Below are 25,986 nucleotides of genomic sequence, written 5' to 3'. Positions count from 1 at the left end.
CATATTGTGACTGTGGCCGAGTTGGGTCCTTAAATCATCTGATTTTTGAGTGCCCTATAAATATGTCACCCAATTTTGACCTATATAAAGAATTAGCCAAGACAAATATCCCTACTCCCATTGAAATTTGCCTACTTATGTCCAACCTTAATCCACGTAGGATTAACCTGATCCTTAAATTCCTTAACTTAGCCAAACTTAATTTATAAATTAATCAATTCCCAAATTTGAATTAAAAAAATTAAGAAGATAAAGATATAAAAAGATATTGGACCTCCAAATGATAAAAGTCTTAACCCTTATGGTATAATATTGCCTTTCCTGTAGGGACTGTCTGGCCCTATACGAAGATGTTCCTGCTAATATATATTTAAAAAAAAAATTGAGGCTTTAACATATATATTTGGAAATATTCGACTGCCCAGAGCAAGACAAGAGTATTTCCCTGGTGTAAGCTGGGCGAATTATCCCGAGGGATATAACCCAATAAAGGAAGAAGAAGAAGAAGAAGCTCACTTTATCATATTGTAATTTTTTGATCAGGTTAATTTTATTTGATACGGTCAATTTGTAGTTACCTACAGTTAAAATAATTTTATTTTGTAAAACACATTATCTTTTAATTTTAAACAACAATAGATTTAATTAACAGACAATTTCAGATATTAAAAGCTTTAACATATCTTCTTCTGGATCATGACTTTGTTTTTAAAATTCCTAGAAAATCGACTACCTTCTTCCTTAACTGTCAATGTCACATCAAGCATTTCCTTACATAGCTTTGACACTTGGTAGTCATCGTTGACCGAAGATGGTTGATTGGGTCCTCGGGTAGAGTTTCACCATGTTCCCAGAGGTTTAAACCTTTAACATCGGCGTTTAGCCATTTTAAATTTATTTCAACATAATGTAGATTTATTTATAATCACAACCATTGTTTGGTTCTGGGGCTATTTTGCAAGTATTCAAGTAAGTAATCATAACCACATTTTTTTTAACTCTTACAATTTCAACCATCTTTTTAATTTTAATAGTGGGATTACTTATTTGATTTTAGATCACTGATGATGGACCGATAGGTTTGAAAACGTTCTGATGAACTCATTTTATTGAATCCATTGGGATTCTAAAAATTTTTAGTAAATATACCTTTTACATAGAAGTGGTTTTTACTTCATGTTCCAGTTTGTTTAACTATAAGGTATACAGCCAATCCAGGGAACTACCCCTTTTTAGTTAATATATTAGTGTTCTTAGTAAATATATTATTTATTATAATTTTTGTGTCTTTGGATTTGTCTTCTTCGGGCGTAAGATAATAAAATATCTATTTTTATACTTCACTTTGATCTATTTGTCACCGTGATGTGTAATTATATCCGACACGTCAATAACACGGGGCTTGATAGCTCGGTGATATAGCATTGGACCAGAGATCGAGAGATCGCGGGTTCAAATCCCGGACGATTCATATTCATTTTTTTTTATTTTTGATATTGTTTTTTTAATTTATTGGTTAATTTTTGGTATTGTAACTGTTAAGTATATTTATTTCGTTGAAATTATATACAAAATACACACACATTCTTTTTTTATATTGTCGTAATTCAAATAAAAAATTAGTGTTTATTCTCACATGATGATAACACAACATATTCTACATAATTTTGAAGAGGATTTCTTATTGCAGTAGCATTTTATAAAGTCTTGTATTCAAAATTTAGAACCTTTTGTACAAATTTGTCTTTATATAGACAGCTTAACATCTGAAACATCTTCGAAATTAAGAAAATTCTTTTTGCATTCTCTTATTTGATTGCATAAAAAATGTAATTTGGTTTGACTAAGTATATGAATTTTATTTTACCACAAACAGATGGAATGGGAATGGCATCGTCAACTGTGAAAGAAGATATTGCAATCGGAGAAAAAACTAAAGAATCACCATAATACCAGTGGCGACGCGTGACTTTTTCTAAAGTGTTACCAAAACCAGATATTAAATATATACCAGATATATTATATACATATTATCTATATATATATAATGTATTTTGTAAATATTTTTATATATACAGTGTTCCCATACATCAAAGTTTGTTCGACTAGACACCGTGAATTTTCAGCTTGCTATTAATCAACTTTTTTTTGGTACGCGCGATCCAGGTCTATTATAAAAATAGATGAAATAAAATTAAAAAATTAAAAATTTAAGAAATTATATAAAGTATCTACAAACTAAAAACATATTTGTTGTTTTTAGGTAAAATATGTATTATATCACCTTTATACTTTATTAAAAAATCCAAATTGTATAATTAGTATACTAATCAGCACATTCATTTGTCATTTTTAGCCTAAAATATTAAATAATTTTTATTTTATTGATTATACACTACAATGTACTGTATAATCAATATTATTATATGTCATATTATAATAATGTTGTTGTTAATTAATATATTTCGACAAGTAATTAAAATCGATTAATATGATTTATATAGGATAAAAAGGTATAGATATATTATCTGTATAATAAGCAAGTACAGTTACAAGTTATAAACTAATAATTAATCATGCATATTATGCAATAATCGAATCCAAAGGGCCGGTACGGTTAACTAACCGGAGTTTAATCGAGAAAATACCGGCCCTAAGAATAACAGACTTCATAAATGGAATTATAATTATTACCTATAATTATAATAATAATTAAAATTGCATTATTTATTAAGTCTGATATTCTTACGGTCGGTATTTTCTGTCCCGATAGACACCGGCCCTACCTAGCGTCACCAAATTAAAATTTGGTAACACCAATACGCGGTTTCAGAGCCATCGTCCCCGCAAAATTTTCAGAGACGATCCAGTCAAAGATCCTACTATCGTTGCCACTCACAGAAGTGGTAAACGGCGCGGCGCACGGTAAGGGCACAGTATAATAAATATGGAACCTCTTTATACTGTGGTAAGGGCGTATTATAATAACGTGCAACCGATTTTACATAAACTCGCTGATATTTTCGTACGTCTAGTTGGCTATTTTACTGAATTAGGTAGATACTATTAACAAATATTTCTATTTTTAAAAAATATAAATGGAATTATTTCATAGTAGTCATAAAATATTTATTTACAAATTTTAACTGTTACCAATGGTAACAATGGTTACATGGACGCTTCGCCAGTGCATAATACCACTAATACTAAGGAAGCCCCTGGACCGTCGTCATTAGGAGAGGAAGAAAATTGTCAAACAATTAAGATTACTTTTTCAGAAGTGGTTTGTTGTATTTGCCAAAAAAAGAGCTATGACGCACATACGTACATAATTTGTAATTAGGTGCATTAGGTGGTACATGTTGTGTGCGCTGACAGCACACTTGGTGCATACTATGAAAGTTTTGACAGAAAAGGTAGATGTGTTGTGCACAGACAGAAAAAATAAAATAAAAAAGGAAGGGCGATTGAAGGTCTTCATGCCCAGGATAATGCTATGAAAAAATTAAATGAAAAAAAATGTCCTTCAATTTCGATCGGAAAAACTGTAATAATACCTCTCCCCAGCTTTGATAGGGTCAAAGGAGATGCTTTTATATAAAGTTGGAATGAAATTAGAAACAATAAAGACACTTTTTTCAAGAAATCAAATATGCAAAGAGAATATTCTTAATTTCGAAGATGTTTCAAACGTTAAGCTGTCTCAAAGAGAACTTAGTACAAAAAATTCTAAATTTGCAGGACAAGGCTTTATAAAATGCTACTGCAATAAGAAATGCTCTTCAAAATTATGTACATAAGTGTACCTAAAAGGTCTAATCTAACAAATTACGACATTTTAATAGCTGATCGGGGTTTGACTAGTCAAACCCCGATTTCATAAAATTAAATTTCGACCTTTGCCTGACCAACTTAGTCTCTCCTAGGTTTGACTAGTCAAAGACCGAAACTGTAATTTCGGGCTTTGACTACAACCGTCAGTCAGACCTGAGGATTGCCTAGTCAAACCTAGGAGTGCCTGAAATTCGAGCTTTGACTAGTAACATATGTATGTATACTGTATACTGATAGCTGTATCGCAATTTCCGTTATCGCAATTTTTCATCGGAGTTAAAAATAAGTTTTGGTTAGCTTTGTATATACTGCGAGGCATAAGTTAGGGATATAGAAGATTATGCTCATTTTCATAATCGATTTTTTCGTGAACAGATTAAGGGGAAAGGCGCAAAATGTCGTCTGTCAAAATTTTCAATGTGTTTTAAATGTATTAATTTTTTTCGAATCCTGAGAAAACTACGTATTTTTGAAAAATTTAAACACAGAATGAAAGATTACGTTATTACCGAGGGCCGAAAGTCCCTGAAAACTTCTATATTGTTTATTTTAATAAGTTACAGGGGTGAAAATAACAAAGAAAATTTAGTGTGATTTTTAATTGCAAATATTTTATTCAAAAGAAACTTTTTATTTATTCTAAGGGACTTTCGGCCCTCGGTAATAACGCAATATTTCATTCTAAGTTTAAATTTTTCAAAAATACTTATTAGTTTTCTTAGGATTCGAAAAAAATTATTACATTTAAAACATATTGAAAATTTTGACAGGCGACATTTTGCGCCTTTCCCCTTAATCCGTTCACGAAAAAATCGATTATGAAAATGAGCATAATTTTCTATATCTCTAACTTATGCCTCGCAGTGTAAATGGCTTAAGCCGGCCACTCACGATGCTGCGGCTTTTGGAGAAGGAAGCTTGCCGAGATCAGGATAGCCAACATTTCAATACCCCTCTCAAGTTATACAACATTTACATAAACAGTAAATTTGGATGAATTGTCAACTAAACAACAATCTTGACTCTAACCAAGTCTTGATAATAATTGAACAAAACGAAATCATACAAACATACTTATACATCCTACATTACTCAGGTTACAACTCATACCTATATAGAAAAATATTCAAAAAAAAACTTTCATTAACTGAAAAAATATTAACATGAGAATATGATAAAAAATAAAAAAGCAAATAGATAATTCACATGAGTATGTGCCTAAAGTATAAAAGTACTAATCTATAAAAACTTTCAACATTCTTGAATTTTGATCAAAGTTCTGAGACGTGAGAATATTTCATTTGAAGGAGCTTTAGTGAAAATATCAGCACAGTTTGATTTTGTATTTATGTACTGTAAAGTAATTACATTGTTTTCAATTAAATTTCGAATGAACTGATATTTTGTGTCTATATACCTTTTACCTTTAAATGAATTTGGTGCAATACACATAGCTCCCTGGTTATCTATATATAATATACTACCAGTTATTTTCTCGTTCAATAATTCTTCTCCTAAGTTTTTTGTGAACATATAACTCACAACATGTAACAGTTAATGAAATATATTCGGCCTCAGTACTGCTCAATGAAACAGTGCTCTGTTTCCTTGAATACCATGAAACTGGATTGTCTAGAAAATATACTATACCTCCTGACATGCTTTTTCTATCATTGACATTTGCTGCCCAATCTGAATCTGAATATGCAAATATTAAAGGTTTTCTTTTTATATTTTTACTGTATATAAGACAGAAATTAATTGTATTTTTTAAATAGGTATCTAATAATACGTTTAGCAGCTTTCCATAATATATCATCAGGACAATCGAGAAATTGACTTAAATAAGAGATTGAAAACATTATGTCAGGGCGACTACCCAATGCAATACTTATACATTAAGCTTCCAATTAATTGCCTATAAGGCACATTGACAGAGATTTGATTATTAGCATTAGTTTTGTCAACCTGAAAACCTGTTTCCATTGGTGTTTTGCTAACATTGCAATTCGTCATATTAAATTTCTCAATTATCTTATTGATTAAGGGTTTTTGAGAAATATACATTTTTACATCATTTTTATTTACAGAATATTCAAAATCAATACCCAAAAAGTTGTTTACACAACCGAGATTTTTTGCGTTAAACTCACTTTTTAAACTTTCAATAATTTTTTGAATCGAATCGCTATCTTCACCGCACAATAGGATATCATCGACCCATATACACATACACACTTTTTCTTTGTATAAACGCAACAGTCACTTTCCGCACTTTTAAAACCAATTTTGATTGCCCATTTGTTGAATTGTTGGTTCCAGCATTTGGGTGATTCTTTCAGTCCATATAAAGCCTTTTGTAGTTTGAGAACTTTGCTTTGTCGTTTATAACCCTTAGGGCCGCTTGTTCGAAAGCTAATCAACAATGATCATTATCAAACATTTAATTACTGTCACCAACTGTCAATGTCAACTTTGTTTGGGTTGCTGAAAACATAATATGAAACAATTATGTTAATAATTGTTATGTTAATTGATTAACTAATCTCATAATTTTAATAAATTATGTTTTCAGCAACCCAATCAAAGTTGACATTGACAGTTTTGGTGACAGTAATTAAATATTTGATAGTGATCATTGTTGATTAGCGTTCGAACAACCGGCCCTTAGGACAATGAATATAAACATCATGTTGTAGCAGTCCGTTGATGAACGCTGAAGGAATGTCTAATTGGTATACCTTCCAGTCGTTATTGACAGCCAGTGATAATAAAATTCTTACACTTGCCATCTTAGCTACCGGTGAATATATATCTAAAAACACTTCTTCTTCATAACCCTTGGCGACTAAGCGAGCTTTTTTCGTGCCATCACTTTTTGTTTTAAATACCCATTTTGTATTTATGATTTGTTGATCATGAGGTATTTTGTGGCTTCACTCCACGTGTTCATTTTTTCAAGGCATTCTAGTTCTGTTTCTATTGCCTGCTTCCATTCATCTTCCTCTACTGCTTCTTCATAAGTTACTGGTGCTGATGTAACTAAGCAATATGCATAATAAAGTTCATAGTCTTTGAATTTCGAAGGTTGTTTTATTTCTCTATTGGAGGAAGTAATTTTGGTATTTTGTAAGTTTACTGGTTCTTCATCTTGTGAATTAATTTCAGTAGTGTTTCTTAATGTTTGGACTGTACTTTCTTCATAATTTGTTTCAAATGTTTCCAATTCATTTTGGCTTGGTAAAATTTCCTCAATATTTTGATTATTCGACGATATTTCTGGAGAATATTTATACTGTGTTTCATCGAAAACAACATCTCTTGAAATTTTGATTTGTTTGGTCAGTGGATTCCAAATTCTATAACCAGCACCACTGTATCCAACCATTACACCTTTACTTGCTCTTGGTTCTAATTTACTTTGCTTTGGTAGAGTACCACACTTTTGAACCAAAAACTCTGAGTTTAGACAAGTCAAGTCTGCCTAAGTATATTTCTGCTGGTACTTGTAATTCAATTGCTCGTGATGGAGTTCGATTAAGCTGATAAACAGCTGTTCTAACTGCTTCTCCCCACAAACTCTTTGGAAGATTGGTTTCTACAAACATTGCTCTTACTTTGTCTAAAATAGTACGATTAAGTCGTTCGGCTATACTATTCTGCTGAGGTGTGTACCCTGCAGTAAATTCTTGTACTATACCATGTTGTATACAATAGTTTTTAAAATATTTAGAAGACATCTCTCCACCTTTATCCATTCTTATTCTAGATACTCTCCTGCCTTCTGCAGCTAATTTTTCAATATGATTAATAAGATGTGATTCGCTTTCGCTTTTTCTTGTCATTAAATATACAACACTAAAATGTGAGAAATCATCAATAATTGATAAGTAATACCAGGGCCGGACTGGCTCATAAAAAAGGCGCCAACCCAAATTATAAAAAAGGCGCCAGTCCAAATTCTAAAAAAGGCGCCAACCTAATATCTAAACAATGGCGCCAGACCTCCCTCTTAAGCTTTGACATCAAACTTTTTTGTAAAATGCGTGTAAAGTAAATCAATACTACTAATTTTAAATTAAATCCATAAAATAATTTACTATTTTTATTGGGAATAGTAAATTATATTAAGATTCCACAAAAATATAGCTTCAGTTTCCAAGTATCCGTTTTACTCTGCTACACTCTTTGATACTCTCTGAAGACTCCAAAACAGTTTTCGAAAAATGTGAGTAATTTTCACTTGCTACTACAAAAGAATCTATTGGTTCAAAAACATTTAAGAAAAATGATGATGATTTGTGTTCAATAGAAGCCACCTTTTGAATTTCTTCAAATATTTTACTAAATTCCATATAGCATAAAAGTAAACCTCGATAAAAAATCCGCAACCACACACGGTGTCAGGCGATCCGTGCCTAACTGGTGAAACTCCTTTGTAATTCAAGCCTTAGCGTTGGCAAGGGCGCACTGCCTCGCCAGACAGTATATCTCGCCCCTACTCGTGGCAACTATATGGATAAGTATTTAATCATGCAGGAAAAAGGGAAAAAAACAAAACGAAGGGATAATGGAGCGAGTCACCCTGGAACAAGCTATGAATGAGATGATAAGGTGTTCATTGTAGTAAAGGGAACAAAGGGAAAGTACTCAGCGAAGAGGAAAAGAGGAAGGAGGAGACTATGATCTTCGGAAGAAGATCTGTTGGAAGATCTCCAGTCAGGGGTAGCGACCTGATCAAGAGGGATCTTCCAGAGGAGACAACCTTGCAAAGGAGCTACTCACTTGGGGGAGAAAACACCTAGAGACTTAGAGAGAAGGAGGAGAGCTCGGACATAACGGACATGGTAAGAGCAATGGAGAAACTTACCAGCGTTACAAATAATTTAGTGAAATTAATGTCCGACCAAACAAACATTAAGGTCGAGATCAAGAATGAAGTACAAAACCTTTAAGAGAGTCAACGAAGACATAGAGGTTACTTTCAGACAAGTCGCCCTCGGCAGCATTAAGAAAATAAATAGAATAGTGTAGAAAACCGGTGAGGAAAAAAACGACTAGGGAGACTGTACGAGTCTCCACACAGATGGATTTTGACGAGTTCTTTCCCGAAAATCTTAGTAAAGAAGAGATAAAATTGATTGCAACGGTCCTGAACTCAGGGGAAAGAGGCTTTGAAAAAATAAAGGATATTATAAAGTCGAATTGGAAGAGGATCACTATACGGTCGCTAAACCGGGAAAAGGGAATACACATGCAGGCGACTTAGTAGTGGTCATGGAACATGGACTTTTCAGTGAGGAAGAAAGGTTTCACGAACTGATAAGGGAAAAACATGAACTGGGAATATGTGTAGGAGGTGCAAACACACCAGGAGAGGTGAAGTACCTCCAACTTAATACTATGACTACAATTACAAGAAAGAGTTAGAAGGAAGAGAACCGAGCAAACCGTCAGACTATTTTCATAGTCCCCCGTAGAGACAAGGGTGACGGAAATGGACGGGGACGAGAGACTACTGGTAATTATTTATAAATTGAGGGAAGACATGGAGACACTGGAGACCAGAGAGGCATATCTAAGAGTAGTGGGGACTACAGAGGTAGCAACCTCGGGAAGCTCCTGGAACTCACCTTTATGGGTGTGGACCTCCACCTCGCGCTGTAGGAGTATAAACTCGGGAAAGGAGAGTGGAGGCTTAGAAGGTGAACGTGAAGGGAGGCAGAAAATCCTACGCCGAGTTGCTCAAGCAAATCCAAGGGTACGGTAGACACGAGGAAGAAGGGGATTAGCGTTAAAAGCACTAAAGAAGTCATAAGAGGGGACCTCATCCTCGGTGACAGGGAAAGAACAGACCGAGCGCCTGAAGAAGACTATCGTGGCCCGCACGGAGGGAAACGCAGTAGAGGTTGTCCGGAGCTATCAGGTCCAGGTGTACCTATTTGATATAGACGGAGGAGTCCCAAGGTAGAAATCCTGAGACAAGTTTGGAGGTATACCGGCGGCAGGGAGCCTGACGACATCAAACTCGTCTGTATAAGGGAAAATAGAGAACACAAACGTCAAGGTTTGGACTGACACGTATCGCAGCCAAGATGGCACTGGAAAGAGAACTTTACCTATTGGCTGGAACTCATGCAAGATACAAGAGAGACTGCGTGTCCAGGGGTGCTTTAGATGCCTGCAGTTCAGGCATAGTAAAACGGGCTACAAGAGAGAAAACAGGGAGGACTCCTACTACAGATGTGGTAAAGAGGGGGCACCAGTCACGAGAGTGCAGTAGTGAGACGACTTTCTCCCTCACTTTTAAAGAATCCGGTCACAGTGCCGACAGCGTACAGTGCCCGGAGTGTAAAAAACTGATCCTGGAAAAGCGGGGCCTCAAGAGACACCCTGCCACAAGCGATGAGAAAAGAGTGGGTGAAAACACCTAGGACCAGAAATCAGACAGCGTATGGGTAAGTAAGTTAGAAAGATAAGAATCATGTAATACGCAGTTCCTTTAAGTAAATGTGCGAAGGACGAGTGCCGTTCACGACGTTGCAGAGGCACTCGCACAAAAGGAAGGTATGACATTTGGTCTTTCGACAGAGAATCGTTAAAGAGAGGAGATCTGACGTGACCGTATACGTGGTGAACCGAGGTATTGGAATCACCAGACACTCTGTTAAGAATGTTAGTAGGTATGTTGGTAAGGCATAAGTTGAAGACCGGCTGGCGTACAATTGTTATGTTTCACCAAACGTCCCGCTTCGAGAGGGGAATACCTATCAGAATGGATCCACGCCATGGGGCTTACCGTGCTAAATGACGGAAAGCCACCTACGGTCGTAAGAAGTAATAGTGAATCCTTTCTGGACCTCTCGCTGGTTTCCACATCACTTCTAAACAGTGTCATAAGCTGGACTGGTTTGTAAGAACAATCGCTCAGCTTACTTAAGTATGTGAGTTTTGAACTAGCGAGCAAAAGGAAGAAACGGAAAGATGAAGATGGCGATCTAAAGAGATTTTCAAATCAGGAAGGATGGGATGTTGTGTTTTTTTGTGGATGCTCTTGGCTTGATTGGTTCGATATGCGAGGATGTGAAGGAGTTGATCGAGAGATCAGGTATTAGATAACCAAATAGCTTAGATGCGACGCGTAGTGCTTTCGCGTATAAATATCCGTTATTTGATAAATAGCGGAAATTGATACCCACGAAAGGTGCCCCAATCGTAAAAATAGTCTTCGAGGGCGCCGCTCGTTGCATCTAAGCTATTTTTTATAATAGAAGGAAATTGATACCCATGAAAGGCGCCCGAATCATAAAAATAATCTTCGAGGGCGTCGCGCGTCGATCTAAGCTACTTATTATAATAGAAACAGCGGATATTGACACTACGAAAGACGCCTGAATCGTAAAATGGTCTTTGAGGGCGATGTGCGTCGCATCTAAGCTATTTGATTATCGGATACCTGATACAGTTGTATTTTATTGTACCCACTGGCTTCATTATTTAGGAGTTTGGGACACAACAATCCTGCATGTATAATGTAATTTTGGAGCACTGAAAACCACACCTGTATATTTTAGTCCAATTGTGGGATGTAACACTCTTTGTATCATTTATCAGATAATCAAATAGCTTATTAGATGCGACGTGCAGCTTCCTCGAAGATCATTTTTCGATTTGGGCGCCTTCCATAGGTATAAATATCCGTTATTTGATAAACAGTGGAAATTGATACCCACGAAAGGTGCACCAATCGTAAAAATGGTCTTCGAGGGTGCCGCTCGTTGCATCTAAGCTATTTTTTTATAAAAGAAACAGCGAAAATTGATACCCACGAAAGGCGCCCGAATAACAAACATAGTTTTCGAGGGCGCCGCGCGTCGCATCTAAGCTATTTATACCCAATAACAGCGGATATTGAACCTACGAACGGCGCCCGAATAGTAAAAATGGTCGTCGAGGGAGCCGCGTATCGTATCTAAGCTATTTGATTATCTGATATCTGGTATTTTATTGTACCCACTGGCTTTATTATGTAGGTTTCTGGTGCGCCTTCGGTGCCAAACGGCGAAATCAGAAGCAAGTAAAAACATTTTTGAGGGGAATCATAGCTGCATCATTTTTGTGTAAAGGTTAAAAAAAATTTCAGCGTTTAATTTTTTTAATGGATAGATACTAACCAAGGCAAAAGGCGCAACGGCCCGCAGGCCGGTGGGCCGGCGGCCCAGTCCGGGCCTGAGTAATACTTTTCACCAGAAAATGTGGGATCTTTGGATGGTCCCCAAGTATCAACATGTAAAAGTTCCCCAACTCTAGAGGATTTTTTGTATATATTTTCTTTAAAAGGTTGCCTTGTGGCTTTTCCTTGTAAACATGAGTCACATAATTTATCTGAATACGGAAGTCCCAACAATTGTAGTCCCCTTCTATTTACGTGTCCTAAACGTAAATGCCATAAGTCTTTATCGCTATGCTTTGCTACTAAACTAGATTGAAAATTATTTAATTGAAAATTTACAGCAAATAAGTTACTCTTATGTTTATAGCAAATAAGTTTAAAGTTCTTTTTTCTTATTTCAGCCTTATTTTCTTTAAATACTACTGTGAAACCTAAACTGTTTAGTTTACTGACTGATAATAAATTATATCCTAATTCATTTAAAATGAGAACATCAATGTTAATAGGAGTTTCATTGTAATAAACTTTTAATTTACCTTTTGTACGAGCGGTCATCACTTTTCCATCTGCTATTTTAATGCCAACAGGCTCAATTTCAATAATATTACTTATAAATTGTTTATATTTATTGCTGCCTATATTCTGTGATGCTCCAGAATCTATTATAAACGAAATTTGGCTGTCATCATTCTTGCGATTTTCAGCTGGTAGGGCTGTGATAAAACTTACTTCGTCTTCGGCTACATGTGTATTCTGTTTACCTTGTGTATCATTATTGGCTCTTCTGCCACGGGAATAGTTATTTCCTAGAAAAAATCTCCCTCGATTATTATAATTATTATTGTTTTTTCTGAAACAATTGGACACTAGATGGCCTTTAAGTCCACAAATGAGCATCGGGGTTTTTTATTGTATTGCTTCGTATAAAAAGAGGATTCTTCACTTACTTGTACATTATTTTTCAGCTTCAATTCTGCATCTAATAATTTTGCTTTAACGAAATCAACAGTTAGTTTATCATTTGATGTTTCCAAAACAGTAATACAATGGGTGCGCTCGGACGACCATAGCGGCTGACTGTCAGCAGATATCGGCTGAGTGGTTGTATCCAGCCGTGATAGGGAAAGCTTAGTAAATCTCTCAGCGGCTGACTTCCAGCGGTGACGTCTGACAGCTACTGCTGGCTCAGCTGTACAGCCGCTGTGGTCGTCCGAACGCACCCAGTGTCAAACGTATCTGTAATTGTCAACAAGAGGTGACATACCTTGTCATCTTCTTCGATTGTAGTTCCAGTCGATTCAAGCTCTCGGATTAAAGAATCGAATTCAGCGAAAAATTTTTGTAAATCGATACCTTGTTTGTATTTCAACGTTAACAACTTTTTCCGCACATATAAACGAGAAAGAACACTTTTTCTAAACTTTTTATCATTTCGAATGCTGAGTCACAGTCACGAATATATTCTAAATGTTCATCTGTAATGCATGTGACAATGATTGACCTTGCTGTTGCATAGTGCTTTTTATGTTGATTTTGCTCGTCTCTTGACAATTGTGTGAATTGCGTTGCAGTTACTTCAGTGGTAATAAAATCTTTAACACCTTTGGCATCTAGAAGATTGCCTAATCTAAATTTCCATGACGAAAAGTTCGTAGATGTTAATTGCGGATACAAACTCACGGTTGAATTCGAGCCATTTAAACCTTGGACTGCCATTTTTTTTGCGGTCACTCACAACACTGCCGGTCGGTATAAACAGCAACACTAAAAAACTTTACTTCTTATTGAATGTACTCTTGACATGTAAAACTGGAGTCCATAACCTTTTGGAGAAGGAAGCTTGCCGAGTACTTATTAATTAGGTATATTTACTGGGAGACATAATTCACATGCAACACTTCGTGACGACCATTTTATTAGACTACTTGTACTGTCAATATGGCCAACCTGATTTACATGTACTTGGGGATCAGGATAGCCAACATTTCAATAGCGGCGTCGTTCAATCTTGTCGAATTCGACTAAATTGGCAAAAATTTTGATCGTGTGTGACCGTGCATCCAACGAAATCGTACAATTTTACCATAGACAGACTGGACCTCGATTTTTGATCATTCGCTTCGTTATCGATTGTAACGTCCCTGGTTTTACGGCCGTCAACCGGGTGCCTGTATTGTTGGTCCCGGTAACAAATTCTTTCCGTGTAAAATGAGGTGTTTTTCGTCGGCGGCTGAGAATGAAAATGTTTATGACACGCGATAGGAGCAGGTGCATTTTGGAGGATAGTAAAAGGGATTTATGATTTCGTTTGTTGGGTGTTGAAACTTCTAAGAGACGAGAGAAAAACAGATTCGAGGATTTTATGGCAGTGTTATTTTGTTCTTTGGGGAGTGCGCTGCGAAGAACGGTCAAAATAAAAGACGATTGGAATGTTTTGTTTTGCTCGGCGTGTGTGTAAGCGAACGAAGGGTAATTTTTTTTCTTGTTACGGATTAATTCCTTGAGGAAAGGGGTGCGATCGGAACTACTAGTGATCTGCGGAAAAAAATACGAATTCGCGTAATACCGTACTAACTATGTCCGAAGTTGTCGTCTAGAGTGTAGACTTGGAACACTAAATGGCGGATTAGCTGGGACCCGGGAGCAGTAAGACAGTGGCGGATACTAGAGGTGGTGTCTCATCGCCATCGCAGAGGACGTCAACCAGTTCGTGTGTTTGCTGAGACTTCGGAAGTCGTAGATTTAAGGTAATTGACTTTTCTTATTTCTTAGTAGGACCTTAGAACATTATAGACGGTGCGATACAATGGTGGCAGCGGTGGGATAGATTAGTTATTAGTTGTCGTGGACATTGGGCCGTCTACTCGGGGTATAGGTGTGACGAGAACCAAGCGAAAGGCACGGTGCCGACGGGTGTAAGACTGGGGTTTTGTTTTGCCTCTAAAAACCATGGCGGAAGTTGGTGACGAGGTAGATAGGTTGAAACAAGAGTTAGAAAAGGCGAGAGAGGAAGTATGCAAGTTACAAGATGAGAGACAGAGGGTCGCACAAAACGAACTGAACTATTTGAGGAAGGAAATGGAAGAACTGAGAATGGCCGGAAATAGGAGGGTGGAAATGATAGGTGCCAGAGAGGTGAAAGAATGGTGTGGTAGCGAAGGAGAGATGAGTGTAGAGGAGTTTGTTGAGAGAGTAGAGATGTTGCAGCAAATTAATGGGTGGACTGAGCAGAACACAGCTGATTTGGTGAGACGAAGAATGATTGGCGAGTCGGCAGAATTTTTGCGAAATGCGACGAGTCAGAAGCAAGAGGGATGGACATGGAAGGAGATAAAAGGGTTGCTATTGCAGCGGTTTGGGGTGAAAAAAGACAGAGTGGAGGAAATGGCGAAACTAATGAACATCTGACGGAAGGAGGGGGAAAATTATCGGAGATTCGCTGATAGGTGTAGAACAGCGGCGCGCTATGTTGTGAAAGAATATGAGAAAGAAGAGGAAAAGCAAGTAGCGAATGAGATTCGAGAGGAGATGATCTTGGGAGTATTCATGGAGGGTTTAAATAGCGAGGTACGACGTGTGGTGAAGGCTAGGAAGGGAGTAAATACCCTGACGGTGGTATTGGATATGTTGAAGGACATAGGAGAGGAAGGTGACCGGAAAAGAGTAAGGAAGGTGAGGAAGGAACTAGAGGAAGAAGACGCAAACAGCAGCGGTTCTGAGGAGAGCTTTGCGACGGTAGTAAGCAATAGCAGCGAGCGAAGAGGAATTCGGCGGATCGAAGGTGAGAAGAAGGAAGGATTTGTAAAGATGAACCGCGCAGATGCTATAGTAGCGGGCGGGAGTAAATGGCATGATAGGGCGAATCCGGCTGGAGAAGTGCAAGGAGAGCGGCAGAGATCACTGCGCAGAGTACCGTACACCCCATGTAGGAGGTGTGGACAGGTTGGTCACTGGACACGGGAGTGCACGATACATCTGGGTAACCAGAAGAGTGGAGAGTCACGTTGGAAACCGGAAGAAGGAACACGGGTGGGGAAAAGGGCGAGCAACGAAGAATGCTTTCAGTGTGGGCGACCGGGGCACTTTATAAACACATGTCCACAGACCATATGCGATAATTGTGGATATGGCGGTCACGTGTGGAGACAGTGCCAAAATACTGGAACATCCGCGAGGAGGGGCCCATTTTCGCGGCGACAACGGCCATGGGAATCAGATAAGTCAGACAGGGGGGTGGAAGATTATGCGAGCCTAGCCGGAAGACGGGCTGAAAGCCGTAGCGTTTCCCCAAACTAGGTGGCCCTCCAGGTTCCCCTAGCTTGGAGATGGCCCAGAAAACTGGAGGGGGATATATTGGGAAAGCGGCCGTAACCGCAGGGGGAGTAACATCCTTGATAATTACCGCCGATTTTCAAGGGGCTAATAGAAAAGTTTTAGTGGATACGGGAGCCGATGTAACCTTACTGCGAGAAGCTGTGGAGGGTGTACCAGTTATCACCGGCCGAAGCGAGACCATTACGGGGGTGACGGGGGTATGTCAGCGCATCCAGGGTAAGCAGAAGCTAAACGTAACCATCGGTGATACCGCAGCCATACATGAGGTATGGATAGTCGATGTGGACTGTGGAGCTGAAGGTATATTGGGACTCGATCTGATGAAACGACTTGGACTGGTGATCGACGTTAATAGAAATGAATTGCGGACGAAGGAGGCCATGATACCTGTTATACGGAAAGTCACTCACGAGATACTGGGAGGTAAAAGGAGAAAAGTAACATTTGATTTACAGCGAAACGAAATCAAGGAGTATCATGTGGAGACAACAATGAAAAAGCTAGGAAATGACGGTAGGGGGGTTAACCGTAAGGAAACTTCTGCTCGACGAACATTAGTGATCGCAGCGGATAGTCATGGACGCTTCCTGAAACCACTTCTTCAGCGATGGATTGGAGATGAATGGGAAATCGAGGAAATGGTTTGGACAGGTCATGGTACTGTAGATATTATTAATGGGGTACAGCAACGGACGAGTACACTTGTAACTAATGATTGCCTCGTTTTGTTAACGGGCACCAACGATATTCGGCGGAAACAACAAGAGCAAGCAAATGATGCAAGAGCGAGGTTATTTGTGAAGACAGAAAAACCTAAGATTATTCTCTGTAATCTACCAAAACGATTCGACGTAGTGTCAGGTTCTACTGTTGTAGAAGACATCCGTCAACATAATTTGGACTTGTTAATGGTGATGCAGATACATATGAATGTAGACCTGGTCGATATATACAGCGGCACAAGGAGAAGCGATTATACCAAGCAGGGATTCCATTTTAACCTTAAGGGAAAGATTAAGTTAGCAGAAAGGATTCGAGAGGTCTTGCAACCCGACAAGAGATGCTGTGAGAGGCAAGCGTTGACAGAATATGTAATGCGGGATAAATATTGGGAAGTAATCAAAGGAGTGATGGAACAAAATGCACGGCAGTGTACAGCGAGCAAAAGCAAAACGAATAGGGAACGAAAGAAGACGATAAAGCGTACAGCTGATGAAAGTGGGATACGTGGTGGAATAGAATTGAAGAATCGTTTTAAGTTACTTGAGGCAGAGGAGGACAATATCCCCATTATTTCGCACCAAAGTGAAGAGCATAGAGAGAACCAGAAGAAACATGTCGAGTTTGTACGGGAATATTTCAAAGAAACAAAGGAAAATGGAAGGAGCAAGGAAGACGAATTTGTGTGTTTGCAGAGGACTCAGATTCAGGGAGATCATATGGATGAAGGAGAGTATTTTAAAGTAATAGATGGCGAGATTCAGCGGGCACCAAAGGATCGGCGAATAAGAGCAATTTGCGGCGGAGTCTGTCAGAAAAATTGGGAGCCAGCTGAAGTGGTACTAAAAAGTAGGGCCCACCTGCCAGCCTGGAGCGAAACCATACTAAAAGCCAAAATTAGAGGACCGAACCAACCAGAGGAAATAATTGTCGAGCAGTTTGGACACCTACCATCAGGTGTTAGAGTGAACCGAGTGATGGCAACGCGAATGGGAGATAATGTATGGGTGAAGTTCATAAATTGTAACCAGGAACCCGTGGAGCTAAGTTCGGGAAGAGTCGTAGGAAAGACGGCAATAATCACTCGAGATAATACCAAGATGGTGAGACAGGTGAGAGTTGAATCTCAAGGGTCCGACTTCACAGAGGAAATTCACGAGAAGTTGGCCCACTTGTCAGTTGGGCAGGAAAAAAATATAGGGGAGATATTGCTTGAATACCGCGATGTGATGGATGCAGAGACGGAGGGGGAATTCTCATGTACTAATCAGGTGCAACATAAGATCATCACGGGGGATGCTGCCCCGATAGCTAAACCGGCTTATAGAGTGCCTTTCCGCTTGCAGGACGAGATGAGACGGCAAATACAGGATCTTCTGGACAAGGGTATAATTGCACCGTCGACTTCACCATGGGCAGCGCCAGTGGTGTTGGTAAAGAAAAAGGCACTGGAGGGGGAGGAGGCAAAGTACAGGTTTTGTACTGATTTTAGGGGGTTGAACGCGGTGACAAGGGCGGACACCTATCCCCTTCCCAACATAAATGAAACATTGGATCGGTTGGGAAAATGCCAGTGGTACACGACCATTGATCTAGCCAGCGGGTACCATCAGATTGAGATCAGACCAGAGGACCGAGAGAAGACTGGGTTCAATACGATTGATGGACACTATGAATATAACCGGATGGCGTTTGGACTGTCAGGAGCACCAGCGACGTTCCAGAGATTCATTGACCCGGTACTAATGGGAATAAAGGGGACGGAGTGCTATGTTTACTTGGACGACGTAGTGATCTTTGCAGCGGATGAGACGGAACACAATAGGCGGTTGCGAAATGTTTTACAGCGGCTACGTGAAGTAGGTGTTAAAGCGAACCTTAAGAAATGTCAGTTCATGATGAGTGAACTGATATATTTGGGTCATTTAGTCACCAGCGCAGGTGTAAAACCTGACCCACAGAAGGTTGTAGCAATACGCACATATCCGCGGCCGAAGACGGTGCGAGAAGTACGCGCCTTTCTGGGGTTGACGGGATATTATCGGCGGTTCATAAAAGGGTATGCGGAAATAGCTAAGCCGCTAACGGAACTAATAAGAGTGGAAACTACGTTTGAGTGGACCCCAACTAGAGTGGAAGCGTTCGACCGACTAAGAGAGAGTTTGTCGAAACACCCCGTATTGCGCTATCCAGATTTTGAACTGCCCTTCATCCTAGCGACTGATGCGTCGGGACTAGCTTCAGGTGCGGTTTTGTCACAGCGACTTGGAGGAGAAGAGCATCCGATAGCCTACGCTTCAAGGCAACTCAACACGGCGGAAAGAAACTACTCGGTAACGGAGAAGGAACTTTTAGCGATGGTTTGGGGAATCGGTCAGTTTAGGTGCTACTTATACGGGCGGAGGTTTAGCGTAATCACCGATCATGCGCCGTTACGTTGGACGTTGCAGGTGAAAGATCCGTCGTCTAGACTAGCGAGATGGCAAATGAAACTGGCCGAGTACGAGTATGAGGTAGTGTATAAGTCGGGAAAGAGACACGTAAACGCGGACGCTTTAAGTAGAGCCGTAGCAAATGTTAGGCGCGATGAAGATTACTCAATAGATCGGGAGTGGATCAAAAGAACTCAAGAGTCCGATAACGAGTGCCAGCGCTATGTCAACAGTGGTAGCGAGGAATATCGAAAGGATTTGGACGGCGTACTATACAAAGTGACGGGCGGTAGGTGGCGAGTCGTAGTACCCGTAAAAATGAGAAATCGGGTGTTGAAGCGGACACATGATGAACCGAGTGCGGGACATTGTGGGGTACAGCGGTCACTTCAGCGGGCGGAGTCGCAGTTTTACTGGGAAACCATGCAAAAGGACGTAAGAAAGCATGTTGAGGACTGTAGAGAATGTGGACGGACGAAAAGTGTAAATAGGGTGCCCATTTGTGAACCATACCATACGTCTAGACCTCTCGAAATGGTAGGAATGGATATAGTGGGTCCTTTGCCACAAACGCAGAGAGGTAATAAATATCTCTTGACGTACGTAGACCACTTTACGCGATATGCTGAGGCGATACCCATAAAAGACTTATCGGCCGAAACTGTGGCGCGTGTTTTTGTGAACGAGGTCGTCCTTCGGCATGGAGCGCCGGAGCGGTTACTGACGGATCAAGGGACAAATTTTGTTTCGGAGCTAATGAAAGAAGTTTGTAGACTATTGGGAATCAAGAAGATTCAAACCACGGCGTATCGGCCCCAAGTAAATGGACGGGTGGAGCGATTGCACCGAACACTTATTGGAATGGTGAAGCATTATGTGAACAGTAAGGCACTGGACTGGGACGAACATATAGGACTGGCGCTAATGGCTTACCGGAGTGCGAAACATAATGCTACGGGGTTCACCCCAAATTGGTTAACCTTTGGGAGGGAAGTACATATTCCTTTTGACTGTGACGTGGGACCGAGAATAGATGACCGAGGAGAGTTAAGCTACCCAGCGGAACTGCGAAGGCGACTGGACGAGGCTTATATATTAGCAGCAGAACAAGCGCGGAAACTAGAACAAACTAATGCCGAGAGAATGAATCGGGGAAGGCACGAGAGAAATTTAAAGGAGGGTGATTATGTATATATTCAAAATCCGATCGTGCCCAGCGGAGTCAGTAAGAAGTTTTTCAAACCATGGAGTGGGCCATACAAAATCATAGAAAAACGCGGGGCTGTGAACTACGTGGTAGATAAGGGCGACGGTAAGACCCAAACTTACCACATAGATCGGCTAAAATATTATAAAGCCTGGGAAGATCCAGACGTATCGGAAGAACAAATCGGCAACCAAGCAAAACCTACGTTATCCCTTCCGCGAATAATAGAAGATGGAGTAGAGGAGAGACCCAGGATGACCGACGACGAGGGAAGCGACGAGGAAGGAGAGATTGTATGGGGTTATGCAAGAGAGCCAGAGGTTGACGACGATGACTTAGGGGGTACGGCAGATATTGGAGACGTTCCGGACGAATCGAGAGTGATAGCCCCAAGAACGAGAAGGCCTCCACAGCGATACACTCCAACCTCCGATGGAATTGGCGAGAGTGAGTTCTGGACAGATGACTCCGGTCTCAGTGAAGAACTGCGGGACTTGCAGCAGCTTGCGGACACCAGCAGTGAAGAAGAGCAGATGGTAGCGGCAGAAGTAGGGGAAAGTTCGGGTGACGAGGAAATCCTAGACATAATTAACGAAGCAACCGTGGAGGAACCTGGGTTATCAAGAGGAGGCCGGCCTCAGCGAGAGAGGCGAAAACCCCTTAGATATCGTATAGAGGATTGAAAAGGATTGCCCTTGGGGCAATCTTTTTATGTGGAGGGGAGTGATGTAACGTCCCTGGTTTTACGGCCGTCAACCGGGTGCCTGTATTGTTGGTCCCGGTAACAAATTCTTTCCGTGTAAAATGAGGTGTTTTTCGTCGGCGGCTGAGAATGAAAATGTTTATGACACGCGATAGGAGCAGGTGCATTTTGGAGGATAGTAAAAGGGATTTATGATTTCGTTTGTTGGGTGTTGAAACTTCTAAGAGACGAGAGAAAAACAGATTCGAGGATTTTATGGCAGTGTTATTTTGTTCTTTGGGGAGTGCGCTGCGAAGAACGGTCAAAATAAAAGACGATTGGAATGTTTTGTTTTGCTCGGCGTGTGTGTAAGCGAACGAAGGGTAATTTTTTTTCTTGTTACGGATTAATTCCTTGAGGAAAGGGGTGCGATCGGAACTACTAGTGATCTGCGGAAAAAAATACGAATTCGCGTAATACCGTACTAACTATGTCCGAAGTTGTCGTCTAGAGTGTAGACTTGGAACACTAAATGGCGGATTAGCTGGGACCCGGGAGCAGTAAGACAGTGGCGGATACTAGAGGTGGTGTCTCATCGCCATCGCAGAGGACGTCAACCAGTTCGTGTGTTTGCTGAGACTTCGGAAGTCGTAGATTTAAGGTAATTGACTTTTCTTATTTCTTAGTAGGACCTTAGAACATTATAGACGGTGCGATACATCGATCATTCGCTATCTGTACACTAAAAAGATACGAAGCGAATACGTTCGATAACGAAGCGAAAAGTCAAAAATTGAGGTCCTGGCCTGTCTGCTGCAGTACTGCATCGACAGTCATCGATATCATCGACAATCTTGTCGAACCACACCGCAGAATCATGAGTGGCCGGCTTTAAGTTATAAAACGTACATAGTGAAAAAAAAATAAGATTTTGCTCTAAAATTTTAGTTTGACTTACATTTAGAGGAGGAGCAAGAAGTACAGTATCTTTAATATTGGATAGTTTTCCCATATTAAACCTTACGCTTGACGCAGTTATGTGGGTACTAATTTTTCTTATACAACTTTTTACTGCTCTGATTTCCATACAATCTAAAAAAACAATATAGAATATATTTCAAATATTCCATAGTAGATAACTTCAATTAATGATGAAATAGGAGGCGATGAAATAGTGGCAGATGCCTTGAAAGGGGCTGGAAAAAGATTAGTTCCACCTATCTCTACCGAAAGTATACTTTTCCGGACCTGCTTGTAGGGAGCAAAGTTGTACTTTTATTTTTCCTCCCTAGGGAGGAAAAGTAAAAGTGACGTCATGGTATTTCATTCATGAAATATAACTTATTGACGCCCTGTACAATCTCTATTTTCTATTACGTAAGTATCCATACATTTTAACGTTTATTTATAGAACACCCTGTATTTTGCAGAATGGTAAAAAACAACAACTTGGTATTTTGATTTAACGATGTTTACATTAATAATTTGACTTATATTTGACAGTTGACAGTTATATTGTACCTACTTGTTAGTTTTAGTTCTAACAACGGTTCTAATAAATTTTGTTGGTTAGTTACGTAAATAAATTAAGTAAAAATGAAAAAATGACTTGTTATTTGAGGAAGGTGGAAAAATCATATGTATAACATGGGAGTAAAGTGCCTTTTCCTCCCTTGAATGATTACTGCCCTCCGCTACGCGTCGGGCAGTAAACTTCATTCTCGGGAGGAAAAGTAGCACTTTCCTCCCTTGTTATACAAATAGCTATATCAGGTCCTTGCCAAACTATTCACTAGATGTCTTCAGGAAGCAATAACACCAACTTAGTGGCACAACGCAGAAATTATCATACTTCATAAAAAAGCTGATGCTACCGACGTCAGAAATTACAGGCCCATAAGTCTACTTTCCCAGATTTATAAACTATTTACAAAAATAATTACGAAACGATTAGAAAATAGATTGGAATTTTATCAGCACATAGAACAGGCGGCATAGGCGTAATTAGGGGGGGGGGTTATAACATTGGGATCTTTGAGCTCTATACGCTTAACACCATTATGTGTTGTTGACAAATCAAGCTATTTTAAAGTTTAACCCCCCCCCCCCCTTAGGATCATCCTGGTTACGCCGTTGACAGGCGGGTTTTAGAAAAGGCTACGGAACAAACCATCACCTACTGGTAATACAAAATCTTATAGAAAAATGTACTGAATATAATAAACCACTAACTATAATATTTATGGACTATGAAAAAGCCTTCGACACCAAAAAAAAAACAGAAAAACGTCAACAAAAGATGTTGGAAGCCTTTACAGAATGCCGAATTGACTATGGCTATATAAATATAAGTAAACACATATTATACCAAAACGCAACAGCCAGTGTTAGAGTGGGTGATCGTCAAACCCAGAAATTCCCGATACAACGTGGAGTACCTCAGGGGGACACCATATCACCGAAACTGTTCACTACGCTTTTGGAATATAGGTATATGTAAAAGGCAAAACTGATCGGCAAGGGCATAAACATAAACGAAGAAAATATTAGCCATCTGAGGTTTGCAGATGATATTGTACTAATAGCTGATAGGATGAGGCCAAAAATTTTTTAAATCAGCTCTACCTTTCCTCGCCAGACGGTGGATTGAAAATAAATATATCTAAAACCCAGATGACTTACTTTATTTTGCTTTATCGTGTCCCGACATGTCATTTATAAAATTTCGGCCCAGTATCGGGCTACGTCGGTTCCATGTTCGTTGGCGAGCCACAAATCTTCGAGGGTACACCGATAAGGACAGTTTCTGCATGTAAAAATATGTTCCATATTCTGCGTTTCTCCAGTCACAGTTCACATCATCTTGGTCTATTTTTCCCCATTTTACCATGTTTGATTTCACTGGAGCGACCCCCGTTCTTATCCTATTCATAGTTTTCCAAGTTTTAAAATCTAAAGACTGGCCGGTCCATTGACCCTGAGGAAGAGCAAAAAATATTCAGGCGGTTCATCCTGCACTGTTCCAAGGAAGCTTTTCCTGGATTTTAGTCGCTTTCGTGGTGTTCGAGCTTTGTATAGGGTATGTCGCTCGTCCGCAATCTGTTTAACTTTCTCTATGTGCTCTGAAACGCCTCTGCGTGTTGAGGATTCTGCAAAACCCGCTGCTTTATATACGATTGAGAGTGGTGTTGGTTTCATGCACCCCGTTACTATCCTGCATGTTTCATTTAGCGCAGTATTAAATTGTTTAGCGTGGGTAGATCTGCACCAAACTGGGCACGCATATTCAGCAGTTGAGAAACACAGTGGCTGTGCCGTTGTTCTTAAGACGCCAGGACATGCACCCCATTTACTTCCCGTTAGCTTTCTGAGTATGCTGTTCCTAGTTGTTACTTTCCCTCTCGTTTTTATGCAATGTTGTCTGTAGGTAAGGGACCGGTCCAGAGTTACTCCAAGATATATAGGTTGGTCTGTGTGCTCTACTATATTACCATTCCACACAATTTGGAGTTTTCGCTTGGCTTCCTTTGCGCGAAGGTGGAAGCGCAGACTTGTGTTTTAGAGGGACTGGGTCTTAGGGAATTTTGCAGATAGTACTGTCATTGTTTTTAAGGTAGTTTCGAGCCTCTCCTCAACTTCTTCAAAGCTATTTTCTTGAGCACATATTGCTAGATCGTCAGCATAGAGGAAATGCTTGGTTTTAGTCGGCGTAGGTTGGTCGTTTGTATATACATATATATTGAAAAGCAAAAATGAATAACCATTTTCAATTTCGTTGCAAAACGAAAATACAGCCGAACCATATTCTAGTCCAATCAGAGAGTGCAGCAAGCACCTACCGGTTTCGTAACTTATTAGTCTCTCATCAGGAGGCACATATGCTGCTCTCCCTGATCCAACCAAAACAAACCCCAGCGTGCAGTCCCGGATTGCAATGAACGAAATGGCATAGATGCCCTAGCGGCAACTGCTAGCAAAAAGATTAAGTTTTCACTCTAATGGCATATAAAACAACATATGTAATGCTATTCTACATCCCACCAGAATGAAAACAATGGGGACCTTCTCTGGTTACACCTCCGAGGCTTCTACAATTTGCAAGCCATACGGATGCTGAGACTAAGGAAGATGAGGGAATTCTACAATTTACAATTCACGTCCCATCTGTTCAGCGCGGTAAAGAGGGATGTGAATTGTAAATTGTAGAATTCCCTCATCTTCCTTAGTCTCAGCATCCGTATGGATTGCAAATTGTAGAAGCCTCGGAGGTGTAACTAGAGAAGGTTCCCATTGTTTTCATTCTGGTGGGATGTAGAATAGCATTATGTTGTTTTATATGCCATTAGAGTGAAAACTTAGTCTTTTTTTTATATTGAAAAGCATTGGTGCTAAAACACTTCCCTGTGGGAGGCCGTTCTTTTGGATTCTCCACCTACTTACTTTGCCCTCCAGCACAACGAAAAAACGTCTGTTTTGCAGTAAGGAATATACGACCTTACCCAGATGGTGGTCATTGAGAGTGTTGTATAATTTGCGGAGCAATGTTTTGTGCCTTACTGTGCCATAGGCTGCTGTCAAATCTACGAAAGCAGCCCCTGTTATA

The 25,986-nt window shown here is 39.8% G+C and overlaps 1 protein-coding gene across 6 annotated transcripts in view; it reads right to left on the bottom strand.

Annotated features, from left to right (window-relative positions):
* Positions 1–25,986, bottom strand: part of LOC126889339 (uncharacterized) — a 137,756-nt gene that overhangs the window by 87,410 nt on the left and 24,360 nt on the right. For 4 of the 6 annotated variants that reach the window (XM_050657572.1, XM_050657574.1, XM_050657573.1 and 1 more), the window contains exon 4: positions 22,342–22,475. The exons of 1 other annotated variant lie outside the window; for it this stretch is intronic. In XM_050657572.1, the coding sequence (XP_050513529.1) occupies positions 22,342–22,475 (134 nt within the window). Of the gene's footprint in view, positions 1–12,543; positions 12,798–22,341; positions 22,476–25,986 lie in introns of those variants that run through there. One more of the 6 variants, XM_050657577.1, reaches the window with a different exon arrangement.

The sequence above is a fragment of the Diabrotica virgifera genome, chromosome 8 (assembly GCF_917563875.1).
Source record: "Diabrotica virgifera virgifera chromosome 8, PGI_DIABVI_V3a".
Classification (NCBI taxonomy): Eukaryota; Metazoa; Arthropoda; class Insecta; order Coleoptera; family Chrysomelidae; genus Diabrotica; species Diabrotica virgifera.
This window is presented reverse-complemented; position numbering and strand designations above follow the sequence as displayed.